Raw genomic sequence first — 26,066 nt, 5'->3', positions numbered from 1 at the left:
GAAACTGGACCGCAACCCTAGTGGTGGTGGTCCAAAACCGGTGTACGGGGTCCTTGATTTCACTTTTCAGACGAAAGTCAGCGAGATTTCGCACCGTTCGGCACATAGTGAGGATATGCGTATGATTTTTGTACTGAGTGTCACTCATATATGTAGCAATTATCCTATGTGGTTTTTATGACAGTTCGATGAGTGCACGTCCATACTGTTGAATTTCTACTGTACTGTATAGAAGCGCCGGAGGGTACGCCTGGGATAGGGAGAGATCTGAGATCTGCAGCCACCACGACCGTGACATTCGAGTTGAACTTGAAGTTCAATTGAGCTCTGGTCAATGGTTTACTTGCGATGAAATCAACATTTCAATGTAGCGTACATGAGTCCGTCAATGATACATAGTGTACAATAGGTTGTGTCGCTGTATTACAATACCTCAGTACTTCACATAGTAGATCGTGTGAATCCAATTGGCATCAATGGACTCGCGATACTCGAGAATGGAACGGGTCGGGTCAGTGTCCAGAGGCTTGATCAATGAATTTTTTGGTGTCGAGGATGCTGGAAGTGTTGATCAAGAGGATGATGAGTGCGACGTGCAGAAAGGAAGCTTCTGAAGCATGGCCGCACTCGGTTACTACTTCGAGAACTCCCGTCGTTGAAGATGAGATTGCGTTGGGAAGGGCCAAAGCATCGTACAACGTAGATGCATCCGAGCGCTCCTGAAGCTGAAGACTTGTCAAGGACAAGTCTCGGAGAGCAAACGTAAGGGTGGCGTAAGCGCCGATATACATCGCACGAGCGCCCAACGTGCATACCAAGATGTCTTTCAACGTGCGCGGTACTGCAGTGCTGATTGCACGGGGCAGGGGCCATGGGAAGTTCAGTCAGTGCGAGACTGATCGAATCAATGGATGACTCACCCGGGGAATCTGCAGCGACTGACCGGTATGTATGTGTATCTGCGCAAAACTCGATGTTTGCCTCCATGCACTCTATGTCAAACCTGCGGAGCCGAGCTGGGCGCAGTGCGTATAGCACACGGCATAGAGCGTACTCAACACGCCACGCGGGCGTCCAGGAAGTCACTCGCTCACCGTACAGAGGACGAATGAGTGTGCGTGGGACAAGTGTACCTATCAAGGGGCATGTATTGACGTGAATGCTACATACATTGCGGAAGGTGTGTTCCGCATCCTCAGTATCCGCGCATAAGTGTCCTATGCTGTTCAAGTAATCGGAATAAGGGCCTGGGAAGGGCAAACGAATGAGTCACGCAGGCGAGCAACAGATGGGTAGATGGCCGAGGTACTCGCAAGTGGGTAGTCAGTCGGCGGGTGGATGTCTGTGGATGTGCGGATGAACGAGCCCGCGTGCGCACATGCAAGTGAATAGACGTGTACACAGCCGGACATGCGGACATGCGGGCAACTGATCGGGTGCTGGGAGAGCAATGCACCAGCATGTTGAGCATGGTCTTGTTCATGCTATACGTCGCAGTTGTCGCACCGGCGTCCCTCACGAGGCTCGCTACTAGGCTCAAGCTGACGTTCATGATCATTTACTTCGTCCCTTTCTCGAGGACTCGGAGCAGGCCGTAAAGCTGCCCGAGCAAAGCAGGTGCGGTAACATTCGTCTGTAACTTGCTGTAGTCGAAGGAGAACAGATTGTTGAGGGGACACTGTCATCGGTCGATCGATCAGCATACCATTAGTTTCTCCAGGCACGAAAGCACTCACAACGCCAGCGCGCTGTTGTATAAATAGTCAAGAACACTCGCGTTCAGCACCTTCTCGACCTGCATGACACTCACGTGGAGGTTCGCTTTGCTGCTCACACTGGCATCGAGCTGCGCGGTGCGTAACTCCGCATCGTCCGCTGGCGCGAGGGCCTGGAGGCCCGATGCGGATGTAGGGGTCGGGAAGGGCAGCTGTGCAGGAGTGATCGACTGGGTGCGTAGACCAGCAGATGCACGGGCGAGGGAGTGCGCAAGAGCAGAGCACTGATGAATGCACCTGTTCACGCGGGCAATATAAAAGGAGACCGTAAGTAATGAGCGCATTGAACAACGGCATAAGTACCCAATATCGCGGTCTACGCGCCCGCTTTCGCTCCCCTCGCCCCTCCCTTGTCCTACCATCGCAGCCACCTCATTCTGCACATGTCACGTTCGCGTTCAGACTTTTGGGACGTCGCAGCGGCTGACCAGGCTCTGATGACTTATCGACCGCGATGTAACGATAAATTGATGCCACATAAGACGCGGCATACCGGGGAGTGAGTGTTGACACTGAATAGTTCTGCAAGACGACTGAGAGAAGTCAAAGGAAAGTGGGGTATAGCAAATGAGGTTCAGTCGATAGTCGTGGTTGACGATGAGCGAGGCGCGAAGTCGCGATCGGGTAGTACAGACGAGGTTTGCTAGAGCGGATGAGTGTCCAAGATCGCTCATAGCTTGTCATCTCATCTAATCTTACCATCTTATCAGAGTGGTGGTGGTCGGTCTGGTGTTCGGGGGACGGCGCTAAACTTTTGAGACTTGCGGTCCATAATTTTCCCATAGATTGCCCCTTGTGTCACCGCGGGCAAACCAGGTTGTTCGAACTCCGAAAACGCTACGAACATCGGTCCCTCATGGGAACCTTTTGCGAGTTTTGATGGACCCAGAACATGCTCCGAAAATGCTCCGAACATGCGTGTTTTCGTCGAACATGCTACGAACATGCTCCGAACATGCTGAAATTTGGCTAAAATACATCATGTTCTGAGGATGTTCGGAGCCCAAATGCCCCCAGAAAAGGTTCCCATGAGGGACCAATTTTCGTAGCGTTTTCGGAGTTCGAACAACCTGGTTTGCCCGCGGTGTGTAGGACCATTGTGAAGTTGTGCTGGCCCGGGCTGGGCCCGGGTCTACAGTACTTACTGACGCCGGCCGGGATCTCGGCCACCTAAGCAGTCGATGCGTCCTCCTGAGCCTATGTGTGCATTGAGTGCCCAGGTGAGTGTCTATAACTTTGATAGAACATCCTAGGTATACAGTAAAAATATTCAAAGAATTTTTGGGTCATTGAGATGGCAATGGGAGGGGATTTCGTGACGAGAGTACTGGCGGCTGAGTTAACTATGAAGTCGGCCACGTAGTTGCACATGAGCCTATACGAGGCTGTTGAGTGTCTATATGGGCATCAAAATATTTTGTGACGCTCACAGACATTATCACAATACCTCAACAGCCACTGGGCCTGAGCTGTGAGCACAGTGACTGGATGCAGTCAAGGTGTACAGGATATGCAGCCGGGAATTGCCAAATATGGGCATCACCACACGGATTGATTTTTCCTGCTTGCACTTCTCGGTATATGGACTTCATATATGGTACATGGATAGACAGGATGATTAGTTAGACCCTAGTAATTATTTCATGACTACAGAATATGTTTCAGTAGACAAAGAGGACGGTGACCGACTACCTAGGGTGGCCGAGATCCTGGCCGGCGTCAGTAGTCTAGTACTATACGTAGTAGCAGTCGTGCGCCAGTGATTGGCGGCCAATCACAGCTGGCGGAAGGTTAGGGTTATACGCAAGCAGCGCACGCTACTACTACATTCAAATCTACTAGTAGTACATCACGCGCGACCTCGGTCTATAAAGCATGGGATCTTCGTGCCACGTATCATATATCAACACGCACACGAGCCTTACATAAGTCGCTCACCTACGCTCTGAAGATTGTACTTGATGAATTGGTGGAGACCGTATCAGTATCGCCGGGTCCATCGTGCCAGTCCACGTTGAGTCCACGCCTTTGGCATCGTAGTTTCGGGCGTCACGCGTCAAGGTTACATAACGTTCACTTCACATTCTGTCATATCCAGCACGGTCCACACGATCGGCGACAGGACTCAGATTCTCAGTCCCATACAGTCACGATCACATAGCTCCTCATGTCCATTACCAACGTCTTGAAATCCCGCACTCGGGCCAAGTTGCCAGTGCGGCCTCCAAGGGGCCGTAGTGATCATATCTTGTCTACGCAGCTGTCTAGGAGGATGCTAAGCCCACATGGGAGTGGACCTTGCGCCACTCGGTTGTTGTTCAGTACTGCCGTAGTCCCGTATCATGATGCTGCCAGTGCCACAGGCGAACACCCAGCGTCAGAGGAAGGTCGACAGCCAAATTCAAGCGTCGGCGTGTTTTGGGACTATGGTACGTCGTTCTCCACAACGTTAGAAGCGACGGCCTGACCAATTCCGACGAATACAACTTGGTTGCAGAGAATTGCGCTGTGGATTCAGAGAGCTCGATGTTGCGGCTGTCTGCGCTACGCCGATTGGCAAAGACTTTCGGTCGCAAAATCACGATGAAGGTCTACCTGGATCGCGCGCAGCTAGCTGCGCCTCGTGCTACTGCCATACGGTCAAGGTTGTATGCGGCGGGCTTTGAGCTGGTAGACTGCCCTCATGACGGTATGAAGGAGGTCATCGACAAAGCCATCACGGGTATGCTGGTTATTCCGCTCAAGTACGCAGACTACTAGGCACTCATCGAGCTTACCTGGCAGTTGACATGTTTATGTATGCACTCGACAATCCGGCGCCGAGTACCTTGCTGCTCATCTCAGGAGATCGGGGCTATGCACCCATGCTCTCCAGGCTATCGCTACGAGGCTACAATATCATTATCGTCACCCCCATCACTACTGCTAATGCAGGCTTGCGGCTGGCTCAGTGTCATTCAGTCTATGAATGGTCGGACCAACTCACGCTGTTACAGGTGAGGCCAGTAGCATGCTCCTATACTAGTTGTGAAAATTGAACTCTTCCGTTTGCAGAGCCAGGAACTTGAACAAGCGCTTCCACGTCAACCTCCAAAAAAGTCTGCGAAAGCGAGTCAAGCGGTGAGCGAGCTCCGCGTATAGGCGTATGGGTCACTAATGCATCATCTCACTTCACAGACCTTTACACCTATACGTACCAGCAAAAAGCTCCCCGAAGGCACCGGCTTCTTCTCGTCTTCCGTGAAACCTACGACCGACACAAAGTCAGACACAGCCACTAGTTCACGCCCGACGAGCGTGCGGAGCTCTGAGAAACAGCCATACGCATCAAAGTCGCCCAAGAATGCCGGCCCTTCCCACATGTCCATCGAAGTGGACCCAATGTTCCAGGCCCTAGTGGACATCTTGAAGGCGAATCGGAGTGAGGGCGTTCTATATCTCTCCTCTTCGGCGTTGGGTCAAATGCTCCCGAAGAAGAACCCCAACGTCTTCGGGGACGCGGGAGTGTCCAAGCTGAAGGAATACACGATTCTTGCCGAGGAGAAGCAGATTATTGTCTTCAAGAGCGACAAGTCTGGACCTATCGAGAAAGGAAGTGACAGGTTCATCAGCCTGCATCCGCGATTGTTGTAAAGTGAACGTTGTACGTGTACTCATGTGGTTCCGAGTCTTGGTCATTGCGACTCGGCGCGGTCGAATATCCGCCGCATAGCATGTATGATGATGTTTCGGAGGGACAAAGCTTTGCTCTACAGACGTTCCGTTTCTCAGCTGTAGATACATACTCTTAGATACTCATACGAAGCACTTCGACCGTGGAAGATCCTCCCGCACTACTTAAACCACAAAGGCAGTATACATAAGAGAATGCATGACGAACCCGCAATAGATTACAGATTGGATACAGAAGCTCGCAACTCTATCAGTGAGAACCTGTGGCATCGCTGGCCATGGCATACAACGTCTCCTTGTCGCCGCTCTCGTCGACGAGCGCACGGAGCATACCCTGTTCGTTTTTCAGAAGCTCGCTGGGCTTGCCGAATTCAGCCTATAGAGAGTACTCAGTGTCCAAACCGGTAATCAGCATGTGATGTTCACGTACAATATTGCCAGCGTCGAGCACCATCTGCATGGGATTTATGAGCAGCGAAGTCAACTGAAAGGCAGCATAACTCACGATTTTGTCGGCGTCCATGATGGTCTGTAGGCGATGAGCGACGATAAGCAGAGTGACGCCCGTGTCCAGCTCTTGGCGGAGCGATGACTGTATCACAGCATCTGTTGCATAGTCTGAAGGCAACCGCGTCAGCCTAATTCTCAACCTGTAGGAACAACGCTCTCACCGATGGCAGACGTAGCTGGATGAGCGACAACACAATGGTTAGATAGCTAACAATACGATGAACACGGCTACCGACCTTCATCCAGAATCAGCAGCTTGCTCTGCCGCACGATGGCTCTTGCAAGGGCCAAGATCTGACGTTGCCCAACGGAGAGGTTCGTTCCACCGCTTGCGATGGGCGTGTCGAGAGTGATGCGACCCTCGGTCATGTCGCTCTGCAACGAGAACAGGCCGGCAGACCGAAGGGCATCGTTCAAAACGGCGTCGTCATACTGCTGGAAGGGATCTAGGTTTTGACGCAACGTCCCACTCAAGAGCTCGGGCTGATACCGCAGTCAGGCTAATGCGAGCATCTACCGAGAAAGAATGACGCACCACTTGCGGAATGATGGTGATATTCGAGCGGAGAGCGTCCAGGTTAATGTTGTCTGTCGATAGACCATCATAATACACTTCGCCTTCGGTGATGATACACCGTAAGAGAGCCAGAGTCAAAGAGCTCTGAAGGCATATTATCAGCATGCGAACGTCTCACATACATGGCGCGGTGCTTACCTTTCCGCTACCGGTGCGACCGACTGGATAGCAGGGTTAATGATGGATTCGCAACTCGGAACGATTTCCACTCACCGATGCCAACGCGCTCTCCTGACCTCACCTCAAACGAGATCTCGTGCAAGACGCGAGGCCCGTCCTAGATTTACTAAGCATATGCTTGCTCGCGCACCAGAGAAGACGTACTGGAGAGTATCGAGCGGAGAGTTTCTCGACTTTGAGGTCTCCGCTCGCCGGCCAGTATGCAGGCGGAACACCTTCTGGCGTAGCTTTGGGTTCATGCTCGATCTCCATGTATTGTTTGATACGCTCGAGGCTACGGCAATGATGGGTAGAGTCTCATATCTGCATACCACCGTCTCTTACCTGTTGCCTGAAGGGAGGAACATGGTCAAAGGCGATTTTCACCTGCTCATGTTGCGACGTACCTGATACCTCCAACTCATTGAAGATCCTCACCCACCAAAGAATCATGCTGCTGAATCCGACTGCATGATATCAGCACGGTGTGGGGACAACAATTTCCGACTCTCCTGACCTGCCATGTTCAGGGAGAAACCGGTATTGGACGCGGTGATTGACTTCCCATACACCAAGTAGGCTGCCAGAGCGGCAGAATAGGCGGATCCTAGGGCGGTAATACGGATAGTTACCCAGCTACGAGGCGATCAGATTGCCTGATCAGTCATCTGCAGTATTCAACGCACCGATTGAGACTCCAGAAAGTCCTTGTAGCACGAGTATATCGGTTGATGCGTACGTACGACTCCTTTTTGAACGCTTCCTGTGCACCGTAGGCGCGGATAGAGGCTGTCCAACCCGTCAGCTAGAACCCTAGGTAATCGAGCAATCCGTTACATACTGAGACCCGCAAACGCGGCTCCGAAGTGGCCGAGCACTGGGGCCTTTGCATTACTTCTTTCACGTTTGACCGCGAGTTGGGCCTTCATGTAGACCTCGCCGATCCAACCACCGACAGCGGCAATGAACACACCGGGGATAAGGAAGATGGGCGATATCACCACCACGACGCCAAGCTTCATGAGCATCTCCAGCGACATCTCTGTAAGGACACTGAACCATCTCGCAACGGGACCGTCAACTTTGTCAACCTTGTTAGTTGAGGACACGCTATGTACAGGAAAGATTTACCTTCTTGGATGTCTTGCGTGCATCGAGCAATAATCCGAGATGTAGGTGTTTTGTCAAGCCAACTACGAAATGATCATTGATATGTCACGAAAGTAGTATTTTGAACTTACCGCAATGTTGTAGCCAGAATCGAGCGAATTAGCTCGTTGTGAATGACTCTCGATGCTCTCAGCGTCCCGTACATGTAGACATAGAAGGCCGCCACGTAGAAGAGGGTCGATATGATCATGATCAACCCGTATACACCCAGGAAGCTATCATAGATCGTGGTCAGGAGTTTCGCTCGTATTCGGCGTCGGAGACTTACTATGGCACTTTGACTTCGGACGCGGGCATTTCTTCGTATTGCCTCGCCCAGAAGCCTAGGAACCAGGTCTCAAGGATGTTGAAGACCATGTACAGCATGAGACCGCCGATAAAGCTGAACCAGAAAAAGACTTGGTGGCTCCCTCCAAGCGCGCTAAAGAGAAGCCGCACTGATGTGTTCATTAGAAAGACACCATGACCAGAAGAAACATGTGACGTACTCGCTTGCCAACCGACATGCCCAACTGCGACCTCTTCTTCGACGACAAGTTTGCCATCCTCCTTCTTCGGAGCCTCTTCCGGAGCTTGCTCGTCAACGGTAGCTTCTGCTTTCTCTAGTTCGGCCTCTTCCTTTGCTACTTCAGCGGCCAGCTTCCTGTCACGCTCTAGCGCGTTGGCTATGGATCCTTGACTGGATATTCTGCCATCTGTGCCGAGAGCGACAACGTAGTCGGCAATCGGGCTGGCCATCGAAACGTTGTGCGTCTGCGATTGATACCATGAGGAGCCTTGCAAAGTCTAGGACAAATGTGGACTTACAACGAGTAGCACCGTTCGGCCACGTACAAGATCGCCTTTGAAGCACTTCTCGACGATCCATCGTGATGTGTGGACGTCTAGCGCAGCGAGTACCTAGCAAACAGTTCACTCCTCCAAACCCATGGAAGGCGACTCATCACTTACATCATCCAACAACAGTGTCTGCGCCTGCGAGTATATAGCGCGGGCAAGCGTGATACGTGCCTAGGATGGGTGTGAGTACAATGACATCGCCCAAACGGACCACCGAATACCTTCTGACCGCCACTGGTGTCAAAAGAGTCAATGATTGCAATCAACAACATCCGAAGTCGAACTTGTACCTGAGTGTGATGCCCCTTTCGCCCACCTCCGTCTGATCACCCGCAGCGAACAGCTCGAGATCGCGCTTGAGAGCGCACTGTTCGAGGACTATATGCGCAGATGAGTAATCTGCTCTCTACGGCAGGATGCATCAACGTACCCTTCTGGTAGCGTTCCTCATTGTACGGTGCCCCGAAGAGGACGTTGTCCTACTCAGACACATATAATCATTATGCACCATTCCCGCGATGAAGCACCTACCCTGATAGTCTCGTTCTGTACCCATGACTCCTGCGCAGCATAGGCGATACCACCGCCACGGGGAAGATTGAAGAACGAATCAGGACCTGCCGGTATGTAGTGCATCTCGCCCAACAACGCCATCAACAACGAGCTCTTTCCCGAGCCAGTAGGGCCGATGACGAGGTTGATGCTTCCTTTCTTGAAGATCAGGTCGCCGTCGATGCGCAAGGCGAAGTTCCTTCGCCCACTTCCAGGGGTCGAGGCAGCCGAACCGCTGGCTGTGTTTGCCCATGTGAAAGAAGTGTTGCGGAAACCGATCACGTCTTCCTCGGGCTGCGCGCCGATCTGAGTCTGGATCTCGTCAGGCTGCTCCGAGTACTCATCGAGGAGCTCTGTCTATGGCATGACATATTCCCATCAACCATCTCGGAATGCGAGGCAGAGAAAACTAACCTTCTGCAAGAACTCATTCACTCGGTCCAACGATACTTTGGCTGCGATACAGAACTCAGTCCTCTAAACGTCTCTCGTCGGTTTCATGACCCTACCTCGGATCAGCGCAGGCACGAAGCCGAGAACCATGTGCATCAGCTGGCTGAAAGTGTCGAATACTGCACATTTATGAGTATCATGCAGACCGCCGGAACTCACAGTACGTACCGGTGATAGACGAGAAGACGGCAGAAGCTAAACACAAACCGGTGTGAGATTCACGCGCATATGGGGAGCAGCCATCTCACCAGTGAGCTCTCGTTTCATGATCATGGTCTATAGGCTGATGTCAATTTGCAGTCTAGATCCATTCTGATGGGGCAGACTCACGTATGTCGCATAGGTTGCTATCATGGTCACCAAAGGAATGACATGGCTTCAGGCGGTTCAGTGTCAGCTGCATGGGTGCAGAAGACTGCATACGCACTTCAGGTTACCATTGATAAGATCGAGCAGCTTGTTCTTTTTCACGAGCTCCAGCTCTTCCTCACGCTTTTCAGCCAATTGTTCGGTAACCCTGGGTTCCCAGCCGAAAAGCTTTATCATGCGGATGACGTTCATAGCTGACAGGAGTCAGCGAGAGTACACCGGTGGATATTCTTTGAACCCACTTTCTGTCGCAGTCTGTACGCGAGCATCAGTCTAGAACGGTATGCGTCAGCAGCTTGCACGTCCAATTATACTCGTGGACGGTACCTTCTTCATTTTGGCGACCTGGATCTTGCGAATCATCGTTGCAATCAAACCAGGGACGGGGAATAGAATGACGATGGAAGCGAGACCGACGAACGCACTGTGAGGCTATCAGATGCGCTGCGTTAACGTGCCTCTCATGGTACAGCTACTGACCTCCAGCCCAAGACGGCGTACAAGAACCAGACACAGCAGATGATCTCGACCGGCAGCTTGACCACTGCGGGGAGAATAGTTTAAACGAGGAACGCAAGCATCGAGACGCGCCAAACACATACAGATTACCAGGAACTCCCTGCCCATTCCGAGCGAGGCAAGGTCGGATGAGATCAAGTTGTTGATCTTGCCGACGACGTTCTTACCCTTCTTCTCGTCGTCCTTTGGCTTCGCCGTCTCCTCCTTCCCGACGACCTTGCTCGCATCCGGGCCCTGCGCGGGCGCGGGCACCGTCTGCGCAGTCGCAGTGGACTTCTGCTTGCCCTTGCCCGCTGACGAGTCACTGTCATTGTCGTTGCCGTTCTCCTGAGCAGTGGTCGCGCTTGAATCCGCGACGGATGCCGTATCGGGTGTGCCGGCGACGGTCGTGTCGCCCTCGCTCTTGGCAGATTCGTCAGAGGTATCCGCCTTCATGCGCATGCGCAGGGCGTGCTCGAACACAAGCTGCGTGATGATGGCCTCAACGCGAGTCAGCAATCTCGTCTACAGGTGTGCCAATTAGTAGCAGTACGAGAGGTTAGGAGGCTAGACGCACGGAGAGGAACATGTAAACGGATCCGAAGATGTAGTCCACGATCGGTCCGAAGAGCAGTGTCGCGATCCAGAACCAGGGCCGCACGGTAGCACCCACACCGTCCGTCTCGAGGTACCTGAGGGGGGAAGTCAGAAAGCCAGGCTTCAATGTGAGAATGGTGTACTCACATCAGGATGTACCGGATCGCGAGCGGACTGATGAACTCCATAGTGGTCTGTCGGATAGAACGTGAGCCTACATAAGCGGACTGAGGGGATTGCAGACGTACGTCCACAGTGGTCACGATGGTCATGATAATCCAGTCAGCTCCTGTTCAATCTGCATAAGTACACATGGGCGCAGCCACGCAAACGCGCATGGACGTACGGAAAACACGCAGAAGACCCCACATGAGATGCCTGCCCTTCGTCTTGACCCTGAAAGGATCGAGTTCCTTCCGAGCACATCAACAAATGCGTCACGCATGCTAACAGACATACATACATCAACACTGCTTTTCATCAGGTTGTGCGCTTCATCGTAGTCGGCCAGAGGGGGCAACATGTCGATTGTGAGATGCTCGACGCGCGAGGCGAGCCTCACAGTCGGATCGAGCCAACTGTACAGCAAGAGTGACAAGATGGAACTGGTTTGTTCTGGGGGCGGGTCGGGCCATGGGTTCTACACAATATCATTAGTTTTCGCTCTTCCTACGTTGTCCGCGTGGCTGCAGCGACGTACCTCCGGGTCGAAGGGAATGTACAGCCGAGGGATTAGCAGAGGAACGAAGACAGCACTGAGAGTCAGCAGGGTGAGTCTGGCCCAGAGCAGCGCGCCCTCGTCGAGATCTATGGGCTCGAGCGTAAATGTTGCCAAGGGCCAGAGGTCACGGTACGCGTAAGCCGCCCACTCCAAGACCAGGATACAGTTTAGGTGGCGAACGACAGTTGTGCTGAGAAGCGGACCGGCGAGCACCGAGGCGATGCTGAGCGCTGACGCGTACAACTGGATGACGCGTCAGTTTCGTTGGGCGCGTAAAAAGAAGCAGGGGGAAGTGCTCACGTAGGTTATGCAAGTACCGACGTGGATGACGATCTCGGAGTTCTGGGGCTCCAGCGTCGCCGTGTGGCCCAGGGCTTTGGTTGCGCTGTATATGGACATGCCTAGTAAAGCCAGAGTTGACCCGGACCGTATGAGGTTGAACGCGATCGTGACGGCGCCTCCATGCTCCTTGACGTGTTTTGTGAGCGCGGACGCATTCTCGCTCTCCTCTGGCGCGTGGAGAGGCTCAGCTAATGGTGAAGGCTCTGACTGAGCAAGTTTCGTGTACGCTTTCCGCTGGGTTCGAAGATGGAAGGTTAGCTGCAACAGCAGTACTAGGACCGAGAGCGCAGCAACCCCAACAGGATAGAGCAGTGTGGAATCCGCGAAGCTGTGTTATATGTTATTTCAGCTTGAAATGAATGCAACGTTGCACCTACTCGATCTCATCTCGTGCAGCACTCAGCACCGAGACACTTTGGTTGCGAGCCTTTTGTGCCTGAGCGAAGACATATTGCGCAGTTCCCGGTATGCTCACGGACCAACTGGCATGACTGAAGAACGGGTCTCTTCCTGTGTCCATCGTGCCTGGGACAGACAAAACACTCGAAGGACGTGGAGGAGGAGGAAGACGAACGACTGACGCTGATGCAGAACCAGGGTCTATGTACCGTTACAGTACAAGCGCGCGGGATAATTCTGGACAACTCGATCTGGCAGATGCTGTGTATATGAGATATGGGCCATGGCCTAATCTCCATCAAGAAGCCACCGTACCTTCCTCCTCGACGACCATGCGGTCCCTGTGTTTTGAACGAGTCAGAATTTGGTCAGAATTCTGGCGGTATCGCGGCAGGCCGTGTGACGTGTCCACCTAAGTACTTATCTATCTCCCCACAACCCAGGGTTCACTTGTTCTCGGCCCCGGAGCTTGCAAAGAGTCAGTCGACAGTCAGAGCGAGTCCGCGCCCGGGGATTGCGAGAGTTATGACGAATCAAATTCAACTCCGCGTTGATAGGCTATTCGTCTCGAGTCAGCGAAGCTTAAGGTCTGCGACGACATGCAATCATCCCTGCGTTGGCCTTCCAGCTGTGAGACAAACTCGGTGTACATTCGCCGATGCAAATGCCTCGTCGACAGCGTGCGAAGGCGAGGTGACGGCGCTGGCAATTGGCAGTTGTGTGATTGTCCGATGTCGTCGCGCGACGAACTAGGGGACGTGACACTTCCCACGGGCTGTCAGATTCCCTGCCCTAAACTCAACGCCTATAAAAATGACATCGCGACATTAGGATTCCTTAGAACATACTCAGCTAGGATCTATTTTATAGGTACTAACTCGAGTCTCGCACGTTTATTCGTGCCACATCCTTCATGTCCAGTTGATGACAACAGTGCCCGCTCGTTATGCAGAGCACATGTCGGCTTCGGTCAACGCGAGGACGTTTGGCTTGTCGCTCATTCGCGCCTTTTGGGGACGGATGGAGACTTGCCAGCGAGTTGGGCGTATGTCTGATGGATAATTGCACGCTTGTAAGTAACTTGTGTCATTGTCGCTCCACCACAAAAAACTTGTGTCGTTGTCGAGTAGTGTCGTACGGTAGAATCTAATGCAGAATTTACCCTTCTACGTCCCTGTGCCTGCAATTGATTGATGACATGAGAACAGTGGTTTAGATAGCTTGTTCACGTTATGCCTTTGAGTTGCTTAGCTGATATATTCAACGACGCTATCGTTCGTTTTCCGGTCTGAATTCCTGGCAAGAGCTGTCGTACCTCTTCATAGTGGATGCGTTTCCGTAAGGGTTTAGATGGGGTCGAACAGCTCTAGACTCCAGATCACCGCTATTGAGTGCCCAAGGCGACCACCGTAAAGGCGTTGAGCACGAAAACATTCATTGTCCGCTGCCCAGAAAGGCAAGGCGAGGACATGCCGACGATGTCAGGCTCCTCCCCATCCACTCTGGCGAGGTAGGGAGCCCCGTGTCGATAGTACAATACAATGTTCAGTATCGCCACGATCCTGCCACTGTCCGCCACATCGTTTTATACCCCGCACCTTCCCCGCCCCTTCCCCGCCCCAGCCATTTCAAACTCCCCAATCTTAATCCCCTCTACCTCGCCATAGCGGCTGGCAGAAAACATACTGACGCCGGCCAGGATCTCGGCCACCCTAGGTAGTCGGTCACCGTCCTCTTTGTCTACTGAAACATATTCTGTAGTCACAGAATAATTACTAGGGTCTAACTGATTATCCTGTCTATCCATGTATCATATATGAAGTCCATATACCGAGAAGTGCAAGCAGGAAAAATCAATCCGTGTGGTGATGCCCATATTTGGCAATTCCCGGCTGCATATCCTGTACACCTTGACTGCATCCAGTCACTGTGCTCGCAGCTCAGGCCCAGTGGCTGTTGAAGTATTGTGATAATGTCTGTGAGCGTCACAAAATATTTTGATGCCCATATAGACACTCAACAGCCTCGTATAGGCTCATGTGCAACTACGTGGCCGACTTCATAGTTAACTCAGCCGCCAGTACTCTCGTCACGAAATCCCCTCCCATTGCCATCTCAATGACCCACAAATTCTTTAAATATTTTTACCGTATACCTAGGATGTTCTATCAAAGTTATAGACACTCACCCGGGCACTCAATGCACACATAGGCTCAGGAGGATGCATCGACTGCTTAGGTGGCCGAGATCCCGGCCGGCGTCAGTATGTAAACAACGGCCACCGGAGACGCCACATCCAAATGCGGTCGACGTGGATATTACTATATCGGGCCGGGATCTCGGCCACCTTAGCACTCGACGAGCCCTCTCCACTGTATGTTCACCGCACTGACCCCAATCAATGTATAGGATGATGTTAAAACATCTCAGGAACATGATAAAAATATCAGAAAAAATTTGGATTCACTCAGTAGATATCTGTGCGTTGTTTCCGTGAAGAGGGTAGGGTGAACCGGACCGACTAGGATGTCGGCCATGCTATCGACATCAGCTCCGTACATCGCCGGGACCCATCCTCATGGTCTGTAATCCTATAGAAATATTCAAAGATGCATTTGAGACTCTGTTTTGGGTGCTAGGCATAAGATTCGAGTGAGGTGCGCAGTTATAGACAAGGGGTCCGGGAGACTCAGCCACAGCTTACCAAAAATGGACATCATCTCATTGATTGATTTTTTCTGAACCCGGGTCTCAACATGGTGGCTTCAAAACGTGCACAGGCATTGAAGAGATGTATATAAATGTGCTTGTATTTATTTCCAGTCCATAAGAGCAGCTGTCGTAGAGTGAGGGTGCAATGACCGAGTACCGCAGGTGGCCGAGATCCCGGCCCGATATAGTATCTAAGCTGAGGTATTTACTAAGCGCCTGCGCAATACCCTGCGCGAGCGTCTGAGACGCGTCAACGTCGCGTCGCGTCGCGCTCGCCCTTATATGAAGGGCTTTATTGGACAAAAATCGAGGGGCCTAGTAACGTATTTATGCGTCCAGCCCGGATCCGGAAGGACCATACAGGACAGTACGGGCTAGTACGGGATCGCCCAAGATCGGTCGGGATCTTGCCAGATCCCGACCGATCCTCAACAAGGTCGTGTTTAGAGTCTGCCTAGGGGAGACTAGACAATACTTATGTAGCACTGCACGGCCTAGCGACACGGGCCCCCTACCTCCCGAAAACGGATGGGGAGGAGACTGCCCACGTGTAAGACCTACAAGCAAACCACAGGCCCGTCCTGCAGGTGCGACATCACCCTTCAAGTTGATTCACAGGACACCGTCAAGCTATCCGTCAAAATATCACCATTCCCCTGCGGGTGCCTCGTTACCCGCCCTACGGTTTCCTACTGGCAGATTTCTGCCTGTGTAACGGATTCTAACGTCGCGGTCGCCAGATTTTCCCAACTTGCTGAAATGTGGCGGGTCTTGCTGACGGCGGATATGCTGACAGAATGTGAAACTGGAATTTCAGCAAGCGTTAGAGCCCGTCACGGCCCGTCACCGAAATCGCCGAAGTTCTGATGTGGCCCACATGCCACTCGAAGGCGAGATCAACGCGTGATTACGCCCGACGGCAGGTTCTCCTTCTAGATCCCGCGAGTGGAAGACAGACCGTCATTCTGCGAGGCTAGTGTTCAGTCAGCCAGACTGGTCACCGAAGCTTAGTTGGCCGCCCGGGGCACCAGATCCTACACATGAGCCAGCCCGCACACTTTGTTTGGTGCGGACGAACTCGAAGCATTCCATGGGTCTACTTCCCTGCGGTCAGCTGGGAGCCACTGAAACAGCAAGCGAAATAAGTACACGCGGTGTGGCCTGCGGTTAAATACGAGGTTGCGGTCGGAGGCAGTGCCTAACACCCACCCGCTGAGTCTGGTCAAACTGACTTCTTGTTGTCTGTCTGCGATATAGCGGGACTACATTGAACATCTCAAAGTCATCATGGCCGATAGGAGTGGAGAATTCATCGCGATTGATCGTCTTTCCCTGGACGACAAGTACTATGACTTGAGCCAAGATGATGCAGCGTTCTTGAAATCGCATACCGGTATAGAGAACGACGAGGAGCTCAAGCAGCACGTGAAGAAGATACAGGTGGATGCGTACCAGGTAAGTACCACTGGCAGGACCTGGCTACTAGTGAAATTCTGACGTAGGATCGACCGCGAGAATTCTAGGTGTATCCATACCCCTGCATCCGCTATTTCTGGTTCGCACAGTGAGTCGCTGTCACATCTTCTTCAAACATAAAAGCTCAACCCTCTGCCAGAACGGGTATTTCCCACCAATCCGCCTATGCCCAACTCCTGCAGTTGGGGCGGGAACGGCCAAGTGCCATATTCCTCGAGATCCCCTGCGCATGTGAGCTTCCACAAACCTTTACCACCGTACTAGGTCGACTCAACACACGATGCCTAGTTGGGAACGACATCAGGAAGGCAATAGCCGACGGCTTCCCGCAGGAGAACTCCCTCGCTGCCGACCTCGAGCGAAGTAAATTCTATCCCTCGGGTTCATCTATTGCTCGTGTCCTGACATCATCTCGCAGCATACTGGGAACTCGGCCACCGTCTCTTCAAGAGCACCCCAGAGTCGTTCCCCGTGCCGTTCGTACCGGGTGATATTTTCAATGATAGCTATCTTACTAGCGGTCCACCTCTTTATACGCCGCCCTCGACCCCGGCCCCTGCACTCTCGGGCCTGACGAGCCTCACGCCGCTGCAAGGGCACGTCTCCGCGATCCACGTGGCGATGTTCTTCCACCTCTTCGACGAAGCCAAGCAGCTCGCACTCGCGCAGCGCTTAGCAAGCCTGCTCTCACCGGTCCCGGGCTCGCTCATTTTTGGCCGACACTTCAGTGCCGACGTCAAGGGCGTGAGGGGCTTGCTGACGACTGGGGACGATACGCCAGGCGTGAGCCGACTCTTCTGCCATTCGCGGGAGTCGTGGACGGCGCTGTGGAACGGTGGAGTGTTCAAGGAAGGTACGGTGAAGGTTGAGGTCGAGTTCAAGGAGGCGCCGCTTTATGCGACCACGCCGGTGGAGTGGAAGTTGTGGTTGATGGTGTGGTCTGTGACGAGGCTGTAGGTGGAAGAATGGCATCACAACGAAATTGTCCAGCCTGTCTTTCCTCGGTTCACGGCTATGCCAGAGGGTGACAACATACGGCGAAGCCTACGCTGCTCTGAATACAATATTGATTTCACCGCCGTGCATATCTTCGAAAGGGCGCGACCTCCAGGGGCCATGAGATGACAGGCGAGTCGGCACCGGCCCGCCGACGTACGGTGGCCAACGACCGATGCGGATTTTCCCCCAGCATCTATGCACTCCAAACGCCGTTCGTGGTCATAATTGCACAGGAACGCTCTCGTGCGACACACTGGGTCCGGTCAATCAAAAGAGACAGAATTGGACTTCGATGGATTTCGATCTCACCCGCATTACAGCCATGCGATCATACAATGATGATACCTACCGCACACCCCTTCTTCCGTTCAATTGACGTGGGCCAAAGGTGAACTCAATCTCCTGCGCATTCATCAGGAAACCCGAAACCCTCGAAAAACGACCTGCATCTCACCAGTGGTCATTCACGATCCCAGCGGCTCAGGAAACATCGCCAGTGATCCACTGTCTCATGGCATGAGACTGTTGCTCAGCCCGATGATCGGATCAAGATCCCATGCGCGGGGCGCCATACTTTCAGTTACTTGCAGCCTCGGTATTGGACCGTATTGCTGCGTCGAGGAGTGCAAGGGCACATGATACTAAGAGGAATAGTATTATTACTGTACATTAGTAATTACATCGACTCCGGACTGGTCAGAAATTCAGAGCGGGCCCAGGTGGTGATCACGTCCCAAAAGCGATGTAGGCGGCGCGTGGTGCGAGCGGCGACGCTTGCCTCCGAGGAAACGTGCAAAGTGCGAACCTCCACACTCACCAGCACCTCAGATATGGTCTAAAGTACATCATGTTTGTCAGCTACCTGCCAGCCAACTCTTGTTGTTCCAACTTGACTCGAGCGACGAGTATGCAGCTCATGCATGCAGTGTGCCCGAAAGCACGTGACAATGGGATGTTCCGGCTATCGAGACCTGAGATCGTGGATCACCGTTGCTCCCGCCTGAGAACGATGGCTCGGCATTGAGTTTTCCTGAGACACAAGCTCGCGTGTGATCCTGGAGCTCACGTATGGCGCCAAACGAGCCAAAAGTGTCATCCAGTTTTCCTGATGTTCGCCTTCGGTAAGTCAAGAGCTCCATGTCGACAGCACGATCTGTGCGAAGGGTCGAAGAGCCGTTCTGTGCTTACAGTTGGTCCAGCCGTCCGTGACGTGGGTTATGAATGCTATGAGATCCATCAAACCTTACTCCCCTATCCCTCCCTACGTCGGATGTGGTTGATATGAGTGAACGAGGATCATTGGTCCGGGCCGCCAGTGCAGTGGAGGAGGAGGGGTCCATATAGCCACGCAGCACGCGCGGTGCATGACGGCACTCACTAGATACATCATCATATGTGTGAGTACTCACGGTACAGTTGTCCAAGAGGTTTGCTATAACCATGTACTTACTGTAAGTCCTGTAACGTCGACACCGTATAATACAAGCACGCGTAGCAGTTTCGCTCTATAAGCCAGCCATGATCAAGAAGTACACCCGACACAATATAAGCAAGTCTACACGCCAATATCTTCCAACGTTCTCTGCGTCAAATCCCACAGATCCTTGCTAGCCACGGGGTCGCGCGCCCTCGCATTCAGCCCAGTATTTTTCGTCGGCGGCGTTATATACGTTGCGCGATACTTCCGGGGCTCCGCACGCACCTCGGGGGCGACCGCAGCGAAGACAGTGCCATACGCCGCGATTGCGGGGAACGTAAAGAAAAGGCTGATAATCCAGGTCGCGAGTGTCGCGAGGAATCCCGTGCCGAGCGTGGCAAGCCATTTCTGCGCGCCGTCCGAGTTGACAGCGCCTGGATGCGTGGATAGGATGATGATGGGGAGGTCCATTTCGTCGAAGTATCGCTGCCATTGGACTACCTGCATACATACGAGGAGCTTGCTGAAGCCTATTGGGTCCCGGGATCAGCGGCCTGCCACCCCCGGTAGAGAAGTGAGAGGTCATACAATATCTTTGGAGTGAGGGCCAAGGGAAGACGGCGTCCTTGTACTCCGGATTGAAGTCTTCAATTGTCTTCAAGCTGACATCGTGCCGGATCGCGTCGTATCCATCAGAGGAGACCTATACAATCTGAACTTCAGTACGACTCCGTTTCGATAAAAGTAGAGGCAGACGTACAACCACTACTCGGACGTCACTGTTCGGCTCACTCGCGGTTTTCTTGAGGATAGGCAGAAGAGTCTTGATGAAGACGAAGTGACCAATGTGGCTGCACGCTTCGTTGAGTTTCAACGCGACAGCCGGGCACCAATAGACTCACTTGACCATGACGACATCTTGAATTCCTGAGCGTCCTGAATGTCAGTCTACTGTCACGACAATTGGACAGCTCTATCTCACCATAGTTTGTCTTTTGGTATGGGCACATCATGCTATAGAGCGTGTTTCAGATTACCTCCCGACACCCACCGAGCGAGCCTAAGACTTACATGGCAGCGCAGTTGACTGTGATTGCCCGTCAGATAGCGGAATGCGCCACAGAATGCAGCATGACTTACTCAACACATCCAACCGATTCTCCCTCTGCATGAACTCCTCCGCCGCCCTCTTCACGAAATGCGGGTCGATCAAGTCGAGCTCCAAGCTCTCGAGCTGACCATTCCCCGGACCGAGCCCTGCAGCCTTCAACCTTTTGATAGCATCCTCCGCGCGGTCAACTGGGCGCGCCGCGATGTACACTTTCGCGCCTTTGCGCACGAGGTGCTGAGTTATCGCGAATCCCAGGCCTGCTCTACAGAGTTGAACGCGCTCCTCGTTAGCACGCGTCAATCCTGCACTGGCTGTCAGGTAGCAGTACTCACGCGCCGCCCGTGATGACGATAACCTTGCCCGAGAGGTCTGGGAGGTTGGCAGGGTTGAACTTCGACTGAGAGAGGCCCATGGCTGCGGAACGACTAGTAGAGGCACCGAAGAGAGGAATTTGAGGGCAGGGCGGAGGAGGGTGTCGTACGACGAGACTTGAAGCTCGTTGTTTTACGTTCTTCGATGAATGGTGAACTTTCCCATGTCCCCTCCGCGCGCAGTGGTGGTCAGGGCGAGGCCAGAGCGTTTACGGTATCATGACGCCAATTAGCGGCGGTACGACGGCCATAAAATATTGAACCCTGCCTGCCGCGTGCAATCGTGAGCCACATCAAGGGCGATGCAGGGCAGTGACCAGTCCAAGGGCAGATGGCGATATGAAGACGGCGAAGTTATGCAAAGAGACAAAGTTGGGAAGTCGACGTTGACTCGGATAGTATGCTTTATGTGACTGTCGTCTGCTCTAACATTTGTACTCGACAGTCACTCCGGGTACTGGCGGTCCGGGTTCACCGTTCCTCGCCTGGAAAGCTCGAAGTTCATGCAGAGCCGCAGCAGTAGAGAATACGGTACTGGTTCGTTCGTGGATGCAAGGTATCGGTATAGACAGTGAATATGTGTGCGTGACGACGGTGTTGGGTGCTCAGACAGCCTGAGACTTCCAAGCCTTCTGAATCCCCCACGGCGCCGGCAGGCAGTCCGGGTCCGAACTGGCAACAGATGCTCAGGCTCACGCATACAATGATGTTCACCAGTCTGAGAAGCCCACGATCTTCCCATCCCACACCCACCAGATCATTTCATCCTCCTCATCCTCCTCGCCGTCGCCCCCGAGGTGCATGCTCCCAGCGACATCCGAGCCATGGCACCCTACCCAGACACCCTCCGTCTTGACACCCTTCGCAAAAACCTTCTTCTTGGGAGGTACATTGCCGCCCGTAGCGTACGCGGCGTCGAGGAAAGACTGAAGTGTACCTTCGAGTGAGCGCGTGAGGTTCTGCCTTGGGATCCATGCAGGGTGCGCGAAGCGTCTGGGTGCACGGAGCAATACGTGGGTTTGCGTCGGCGCTACCGACGACACAGAAGGTCGGTTGATACACCTGGAATGAAATGGAGCAACACGTACCAAGCTCGGAAGATATGCCTCCGCTGTCCTCTGCACATGCATTCGCGAGAGTGCGTGACAGCAGACGCTCGGCATTCCGCAGTGCTTGCTGTTCTTCTGCGTACGTCTGACTCTGTACCTGGGCTGGAGGTGATGCCGTTGCACGCCGGGGTGCTGGTAGAGGAGCCACATTCTCCGATAAGCCCTGTGTCGGTGAAGGCGCGTGCGGTTGGGATTCAGAAGCTGGTAGTGAAGGTGAAGGTGAAGGTGAAGGTGATCGAGACAGTGGCGGTTCGGATGCGGCTTCTTCATCGCTCTCCTCTGGACTGTCAGTGTTGTCAGACTCGTCTCCGCTTTCCAAATCTTCCTCATCTTCGTCGTCGTATTCCTCCTCCTCCTCCTCTCCGTCCTCCTCCTCCTCTCCATCCTTGTCCCCACCATGGACACTCTTCGCTCCTGGATGGCTCGACGGACCAGGAGAATCATCGCGCTCGCCCCACACTTTCACCTCTAGGCCATCGACGGTGTATATGATTCGTGCGCGCGCAGCCCCGACGCTCGGCCCGAGAACAAAAGCAAGATGCGCGGTTCCCGTGGAAGGCGAAGATGTGTCTTCGCCGCTGGACCTTTTCCGTGCAAGAGCGGTCGATAAAGCTGTAAATGTAGTTTGCATATGAGACGAGAGTGTGTCAATTGCAGCGAGGAGGTCGTTTCTCCGCCTGGCTGCGCGAGAGTCAGATGGCCCGCCTGGCATTCGGGCTAGCTGTACCACAGGGCTGCAACAAAGATGAATGATGTTTTATGTGGGTATCATGTTTGAGACGTACAAAGGGACTTGGCTTTTGAGAAACAGCGTGTGGCCTAGCAGCGACATAGCCAGAGTCGCAGCCATGGTATGTGTGATGGTCGGTGCCTCCAAAAGCAGGGACGGGATTCTGAGCTGTGATAGACTGACGTGTGAGAGTTGAGGCTGATCTTCGTGGGTCGAAGCCTTCACAGATGCCTGACTGAGGGGTAGTTGCGCGGGCACCGATGATCGCGTGCCCTGCGTGGGGGTGGTAGAGATGAACGCTGTCGGCGGCGCCACAGAGGGAGTTAAAATCATGACAACTGTTTGGAAATATCATGAGTTCTACGGAACGACTCCATGAAGCTCAAGACGCACCTATGCTCAACGGGAATTCTAAAGCGTTGTGTTCGTCTCCGAGTCGGTCAGAGTGGCTCAGGCTCCCTGTCCTCCACCGGTTTTTATTTCCTTATGAGGTGGGTAAGCAAACGTTGTCAAAGAGACTTTGAGCTCGCGATACGGAGTGAAGAGCGGGTGCCAGTGGTGAGTCAGAGCGGGTGTGGCCAGGTGTGGCCAATATAAATCTCAGGCTGTGGCACGCGACGCGAACACAACGCGATCCGTCACGTGCCGCAGGTACTTCAGGGCAGGCACTAGCGTGTCAGACTTGGCGAATATTTGCCTTTCGTTTCTCCGACCCAACGCTCCTCTTGTCGTCTCCCATCGACATGTACGTGCTGTACATCAATTTCAATCGCACACTATTCTCGTCGCTCTATGACTCGGAGACTCTTGCAGACCCGACGCTTTCATCCTGATCCTCATGAATTCTTCGACTCTGCGGCCGCACAACCTTTGCAATGATCGTCTCGAGCCTGCGCTCGTTCGTGAACGCTTTGACGCGCTTTGGACCACTTGCTATGCCTAGGGACATGGCTTACAGTGCCTTCGTCTCCTCTACTAGTGACGTGGAAGATTAACTTGCTCGATCCACACTTGACTGTCCTCCTTCGCTGGATTTTGATGGACAATTGAGTACTAATTCGCGCAGACATTCTCAGTCTGTACCCTCCATGCTGTTGTCTATCGTATTTCCCAGAGTACTGCCCCGTTACTGAATATGTATTGCTATATAGGTCATAGCCCTGCGCGGGTTGAATAGATACGACGTGAATGCACCGCATTGAACATCGTGTCGTCGGCCAGAGCCCAGGTGTCTATCGCAGCGACGATAGTCGATGGGGTTCATTAGCTGAGTAATCTGCTTTTGAGTTACTACGGCTTGCAGAACGGGTACGAAAAGTCAGACTGTTGATCATCTCCATGTACCGGCAGGTCGTGAACGGTCAATCTTCTGTTGTAGACCCAGGCTCAGTGCGACTAAGCAATGTTATTCTTGTCTTTACCAGAGCGTGCATTAGGAAAAAGGATGGGATGCGCGTCATGTACGAGGCCCGCATAGCTTGCAGGTAAACTTGCTCTGCCTCAGTGCCTGGTTCCTCACGTCGACATTCCCGTCTACTAACACTCAAGCGTTAGGTGTCGGGTCCATAGCTGGTAGGCAGACGCAGTGTGTCTGCGGCAGACATCGAGGCCTCAGCAAACTCCTCGTCTGTGTGGGGGTCGGCGACGGGCGTGCAGAATGGCTTACCACGCTCGTCATGGGCTTCCTAGTCAGTGGTGACCGTATGCGGGTAAGGAGCTGTGGGATTTGAGGGTGAAACCGTCGAAGGGTCTTGGCGTGTAGAACTACTATTCTGTAGCGTGTCTGATGGGCTTCTCGACGTATCTATGGCTGGCTTTAAGTATCATAACAGCACTACCAAAGCACTACTGTACTACTTTCTACGCGCGCTAGTAAGTAGTGCACAGCTTGTAGAAGCGCCTCGGAAGCGCCTTCCCATCGTGCGCACTACATTATTGCATATCCCTTCATCCTGAGCTACGCCATGATGGGCCTCTTTTCAAAGTCATTTGATCCAGAGACAGACCTACCTGACCTGTCAGGCAATGTTATCATCGTCACAGGAGGCAAGTGAGTAGTACGAGCCACGATTCAGCGCTCGCGTCTGTGCGGAAGTCTCATTAATTGCCTATCCTCAATCCGCCCACAGTTCTGGCGTAGGATGCGCCGCCATTCAGTACCTCGCGCGTCGGGGTGCGAAGGTATACATGGCCGCGCGTAACGAGGAGAAGGCGAAGGCAGCGATTGAGAAGGTGCGCAACGCCGGCCTGCGGCCGGGCAACGGCGAGGTCGTCTGGCTTCCTCTCGACTACAGCGACCCGAGGGACGCGAAGAAGGCAGCGGAGGCGTTCATGGAGAAGGAGCAGCGCTTGGATATCGTTGGTGAGTGCATCAGGTTGCGCTTGAGGCCTTTTGACAGTGAAGTCTGACGAGTGGGGCGTGTGCAGTGAACTCTGCTGCATTGTACGACACGCTCTTGTCCGATTGGGGACCAGTTCATTGAGATGCGCATCCTAGGTTGTTGACTCCGTTCAGTAAGACGTCGGACGGTGCGTTTTTCAGCCTTCTCAGCCACTAGTCGCTAGCCATCGGTCCTTGCTACTGATATGTAATCGCGCAGGTATCCAAGAAATAGCTGTAGTCAAGTATGTCCAACCTTCCATCATGTCGTTAACTCGTAATGAATTCGCCTTGCACAGCTACTTCAGCCCTTATGTGTTCATACGAACACTGCTTCCCCTCCTCAAGCGTACTGCCCAAGAACCGGACAGTGATGTACGCATAGTGATGGCAAGTTTCCATATCGTTTTGCAAGCTCGATCCCGCGCCGACAAAGCAATTGAAGCTCACGTCTGAGGGTCACCGTCTGCCCCCGAACAATTGCCATTTCCGCACCATTGAAGACTTTAACCGCGAGTTCAAGGGCGAGCTCCTCGCTTCAAATAAGCGCTACAGTGTGTTGCTCTTCGTGTCATCGTCGCGATGACCAGTTAGCTGACGTCGTGTGGAAGACTTCACGAAGTATATGGGTGTCCTGCATGTGAAGGAGCTCCAGAAGCGGCTGGATGCCGAGGGAGCCCCCATCATCGTCACGGCTGTCCACCCTGGGATCGTAAACACAGGTAATGCATCACCACCACCACAATGACTCTCTAGCTCACTGTGGGTAGATGGTGTACAGAATTTTGCCAACTCCTCCGGGACCTTCAAGGCCCCTCTCTACTCCTTCATCGCCAACGCGTTCTTCACCAGCCCCGAGAAGGGGGCCTACAGTACCGTATTCGCGGCGGCTGCCCCAGAGATTCGCGAGGACCCGATGTATAAGGGAGGATATATCGTGCCTCCCGGGAAGTTGGGCTCTGTTTACCCGCCTACAGAAGATCCCGAGCTCGGGAAGGAGCTTTGGGAAACGACGGAGAAGATCCTTGCAGACATCGGGGTTTAGCTCTCTGAGACGCATCGTGAGGCGGCAGTTTTGTGTCTGTATCTCTAGTGTATAGTTCCTTGTGTTTGCTTTGGAAGTACTT

The 26,066-nt window shown here is 53.2% G+C and overlaps 7 protein-coding genes across 7 annotated transcripts; 3 read left to right on the top strand and 4 right to left on the bottom strand.

The window, feature by feature from the left end:
• Positions 1–1,122: 1,122 nt before the first annotated feature.
• On the bottom strand, positions 1,123–2,442 carry C8Q71DRAFT_728993 (uncharacterized protein). The gene is made up of 3 exons (XM_047922002.1): positions 2,269–2,442; positions 1,737–2,209; positions 1,123–1,678 (listed from the first exon to the last, which is right to left on the bottom strand). Exons 2-3 carry the CDS (start codon positions 2,135–2,137, stop codon positions 1,555–1,557), a joined length of 525 nt encoding a protein of 174 aa, XP_047784374.1. The 5' UTR covers positions 2,138–2,209; positions 2,269–2,442; the 3' UTR covers positions 1,123–1,554.
• Positions 2,443–3,811: 1,369 nt separating this feature from the next.
• Positions 3,812–5,525, top strand: C8Q71DRAFT_4385 (NYN domain-containing protein). The gene is made up of 5 exons (XM_047918540.1): positions 3,812–4,204; positions 4,273–4,497; positions 4,560–4,771; positions 4,830–4,895; positions 4,953–5,525. Exons 1-5 carry the CDS (start codon positions 3,943–3,945, stop codon positions 5,406–5,408), a joined length of 1,221 nt encoding a protein of 406 aa, XP_047784373.1. The 5' UTR covers positions 3,812–3,942; the 3' UTR covers positions 5,409–5,525.
• Positions 5,526–12,820, bottom strand: C8Q71DRAFT_864200 (uncharacterized protein). The gene is made up of 42 exons (XM_047928260.1): positions 12,613–12,820; positions 12,194–12,563; positions 11,873–12,136; positions 11,636–11,812; positions 11,519–11,585; positions 11,421–11,461; positions 11,320–11,366; positions 11,153–11,267; positions 10,680–11,100; positions 10,558–10,621; positions 10,405–10,501; positions 10,320–10,350; positions 10,136–10,271; positions 10,039–10,084; positions 9,957–9,984; positions 9,877–9,903; positions 9,765–9,827; positions 9,670–9,710; positions 9,235–9,612; positions 9,134–9,182; positions 8,994–9,081; positions 8,925–8,937; positions 8,815–8,874; positions 8,671–8,763; positions 8,352–8,616; positions 8,132–8,300; positions 7,935–8,078; positions 7,825–7,886; positions 7,535–7,774; positions 7,380–7,482; positions 7,211–7,329; positions 7,101–7,160; positions 7,039–7,045; positions 6,859–6,988; positions 6,748–6,811; positions 6,673–6,695; positions 6,493–6,618; positions 6,194–6,440; positions 6,119–6,133; positions 5,953–6,065; positions 5,878–5,901; positions 5,526–5,823 (listed from the first exon to the last, which is right to left on the bottom strand). The coding sequence occupies exons 1-42, from the start codon at positions 12,753–12,755 to the stop codon at positions 5,698–5,700; spliced, it is 4,896 nt and encodes a 1,631-aa protein (XP_047784372.1). The 5' UTR covers positions 12,756–12,820; the 3' UTR covers positions 5,526–5,697.
• A 3,683-nt stretch (positions 12,821–16,503) lies between these two features.
• Positions 16,504–17,908, top strand: C8Q71DRAFT_728975 (uncharacterized protein). The gene is made up of 5 exons (XM_047922001.1): positions 16,504–16,801; positions 16,870–16,910; positions 16,962–17,053; positions 17,111–17,185; positions 17,241–17,908. The coding sequence occupies exons 1-5, from the start codon at positions 16,634–16,636 to the stop codon at positions 17,777–17,779; spliced, it is 915 nt and encodes a 304-aa protein (XP_047784371.1). The 5' UTR covers positions 16,504–16,633; the 3' UTR covers positions 17,780–17,908.
• A 1,297-nt stretch (positions 17,909–19,205) lies between these two features.
• On the bottom strand, positions 19,206–21,126 carry C8Q71DRAFT_4241 (NAD-P-binding protein). The gene is made up of 8 exons (XM_047918470.1): positions 20,682–21,126; positions 20,379–20,611; positions 20,310–20,325; positions 20,221–20,252; positions 20,141–20,165; positions 19,999–20,089; positions 19,827–19,941; positions 19,206–19,768 (listed from the first exon to the last, which is right to left on the bottom strand). Exons 1-8 carry the CDS (start codon positions 20,759–20,761, stop codon positions 19,377–19,379), a joined length of 984 nt encoding a protein of 327 aa, XP_047784370.1. The 5' UTR covers positions 20,762–21,126; the 3' UTR covers positions 19,206–19,376.
• On the bottom strand, positions 20,958–23,149 carry C8Q71DRAFT_4197 (uncharacterized protein). The gene is made up of 4 exons (XM_047918439.1): positions 22,953–23,149; positions 22,615–22,897; positions 21,809–22,563; positions 20,958–21,750 (listed from the first exon to the last, which is right to left on the bottom strand). The coding sequence occupies exons 2-4, from the start codon at positions 22,890–22,892 to the stop codon at positions 21,431–21,433; spliced, it is 1,353 nt and encodes a 450-aa protein (XP_047784369.1). The 5' UTR covers positions 22,893–22,897; positions 22,953–23,149; the 3' UTR covers positions 20,958–21,430.
• Positions 23,150–24,446: 1,297 nt separating this feature from the next.
• Positions 24,447–26,030, top strand: C8Q71DRAFT_4076 (NAD-P-binding protein). The gene is made up of 9 exons (XM_047918368.1): positions 24,447–24,609; positions 24,689–24,921; positions 24,987–25,002; positions 25,057–25,088; positions 25,160–25,184; positions 25,248–25,329; positions 25,385–25,493; positions 25,551–25,661; positions 25,710–26,030. Exons 1-9 carry the CDS (start codon positions 24,524–24,526, stop codon positions 25,982–25,984), a joined length of 969 nt encoding a protein of 322 aa, XP_047784368.1. The 5' UTR covers positions 24,447–24,523; the 3' UTR covers positions 25,985–26,030.
• Positions 26,031–26,066: the final 36 nt, after the last annotated feature.

This window comes from Rhodofomes roseus, assembly GCF_022264815.1.
Source record: "Rhodofomes roseus strain CIRM-BRFM 1785 chromosome Unknown C8Q71scaffold_1, whole genome shotgun sequence".
Lineage (NCBI taxonomy): Eukaryota > Fungi > Basidiomycota > Agaricomycetes > Polyporales > Fomitopsidaceae > Rhodofomes > Rhodofomes roseus.
Note: the sequence above shows the minus strand (reverse complement) of the source record. Positions and strands in the feature narration are given on the sequence as shown.

Coding starts and splice junctions, on each gene's coding strand:
- C8Q71DRAFT_4076 (XM_047918368.1), top strand. CDS start 24,524: ATGATGGGCCTCTTTTCAAAGTCATTTGATCCAGAGACAGACCTACCT. Junction 25,494..25,550: donor CGCTTCAAATAAGCGCTACA/GTGTGTTGCTCT, acceptor GTCGTGTGGAAG/ACTTCACGAAGTATATGGGT. Junction 25,662..25,709: donor CCCTGGGATCGTAAACACAG/GTAATGCATCAC, acceptor CACTGTGGGTAG/ATGGTGTACAGAATTTTGCC.
- C8Q71DRAFT_4197 (XM_047918439.1), bottom strand. CDS start 22,892: ATGATTTTAACTCCCTCTGTGGCGCCGCCGACAGCGTTCATCTCTACC. Junction 22,564..22,614: donor CTCAAAAGCCAAGTCCCTTT/GTACGTCTCAAA, acceptor TCTTTGTTGCAG/CCCTGTGGTACAGCTAGCCC. Junction 21,751..21,808: donor AGGCATATCTTCCGAGCTTG/GTACGTGTTGCT, acceptor TGTCGTCGGTAG/CGCCGACGCAAACCCACGTA.
- C8Q71DRAFT_4385 (XM_047918540.1), top strand. CDS start 3,943: ATGTCCATTACCAACGTCTTGAAATCCCGCACTCGGGCCAAGTTGCCA. Junction 4,498..4,559: donor CATCGACAAAGCCATCACGG/GTATGCTGGTTA, acceptor CTTACCTGGCAG/TTGACATGTTTATGTATGCA. Junction 4,896..4,952: donor CTGCGAAAGCGAGTCAAGCG/GTGAGCGAGCTC, acceptor CTCACTTCACAG/ACCTTTACACCTATACGTAC.
- C8Q71DRAFT_728975 (XM_047922001.1), top strand. CDS start 16,634: ATGGCCGATAGGAGTGGAGAATTCATCGCGATTGATCGTCTTTCCCTG. Junction 17,054..17,110: donor CCTCGAGATCCCCTGCGCAT/GTGAGCTTCCAC, acceptor CACGATGCCTAG/TTGGGAACGACATCAGGAAG. Junction 17,186..17,240: donor CGCTGCCGACCTCGAGCGAA/GTAAATTCTATC, acceptor ATCATCTCGCAG/CATACTGGGAACTCGGCCAC.
- C8Q71DRAFT_728993 (XM_047922002.1), bottom strand. CDS start 2,137: ATGGTAGGACAAGGGAGGGGCGAGGGGAGCGAAAGCGGGCGCGTAGAC. Junction 1,679..1,736: donor TACAACAGCGCGCTGGCGTT/GTGAGTGCTTTC, acceptor GACCGATGACAG/TGTCCCCTCAACAATCTGTT.
- C8Q71DRAFT_4241 (XM_047918470.1), bottom strand. CDS start 20,761: ATGGGCCTCTCTCAGTCGAAGTTCAACCCTGCCAACCTCCCAGACCTC. Junction 20,612..20,681: donor ATCGTCATCACGGGCGGCGC/GTGAGTACTGCT, acceptor TCAACTCTGTAG/AGCAGGCCTGGGATTCGCGA. Junction 19,769..19,826: donor GCCCTCACTCCAAAGATATT/GTATGACCTCTC, acceptor GGGACCCAATAG/GCTTCAGCAAGCTCCTCGTA.
- C8Q71DRAFT_864200 (XM_047928260.1), bottom strand. CDS start 12,755: ATGGACACAGGAAGAGACCCGTTCTTCAGTCATGCCAGTTGGTCCGTG. Junction 6,812..6,858: donor TCTCCGCTCGATACTCTCCA/GTACGTCTTCTC, acceptor TAGTAAATCTAG/GACGGGCCTCGCGTCTTGCA. Junction 5,902..5,952: donor TCATGGACGCCGACAAAATC/GTGAGTTATGCT, acceptor AATCCCATGCAG/ATGGTGCTCGACGCTGGCAA.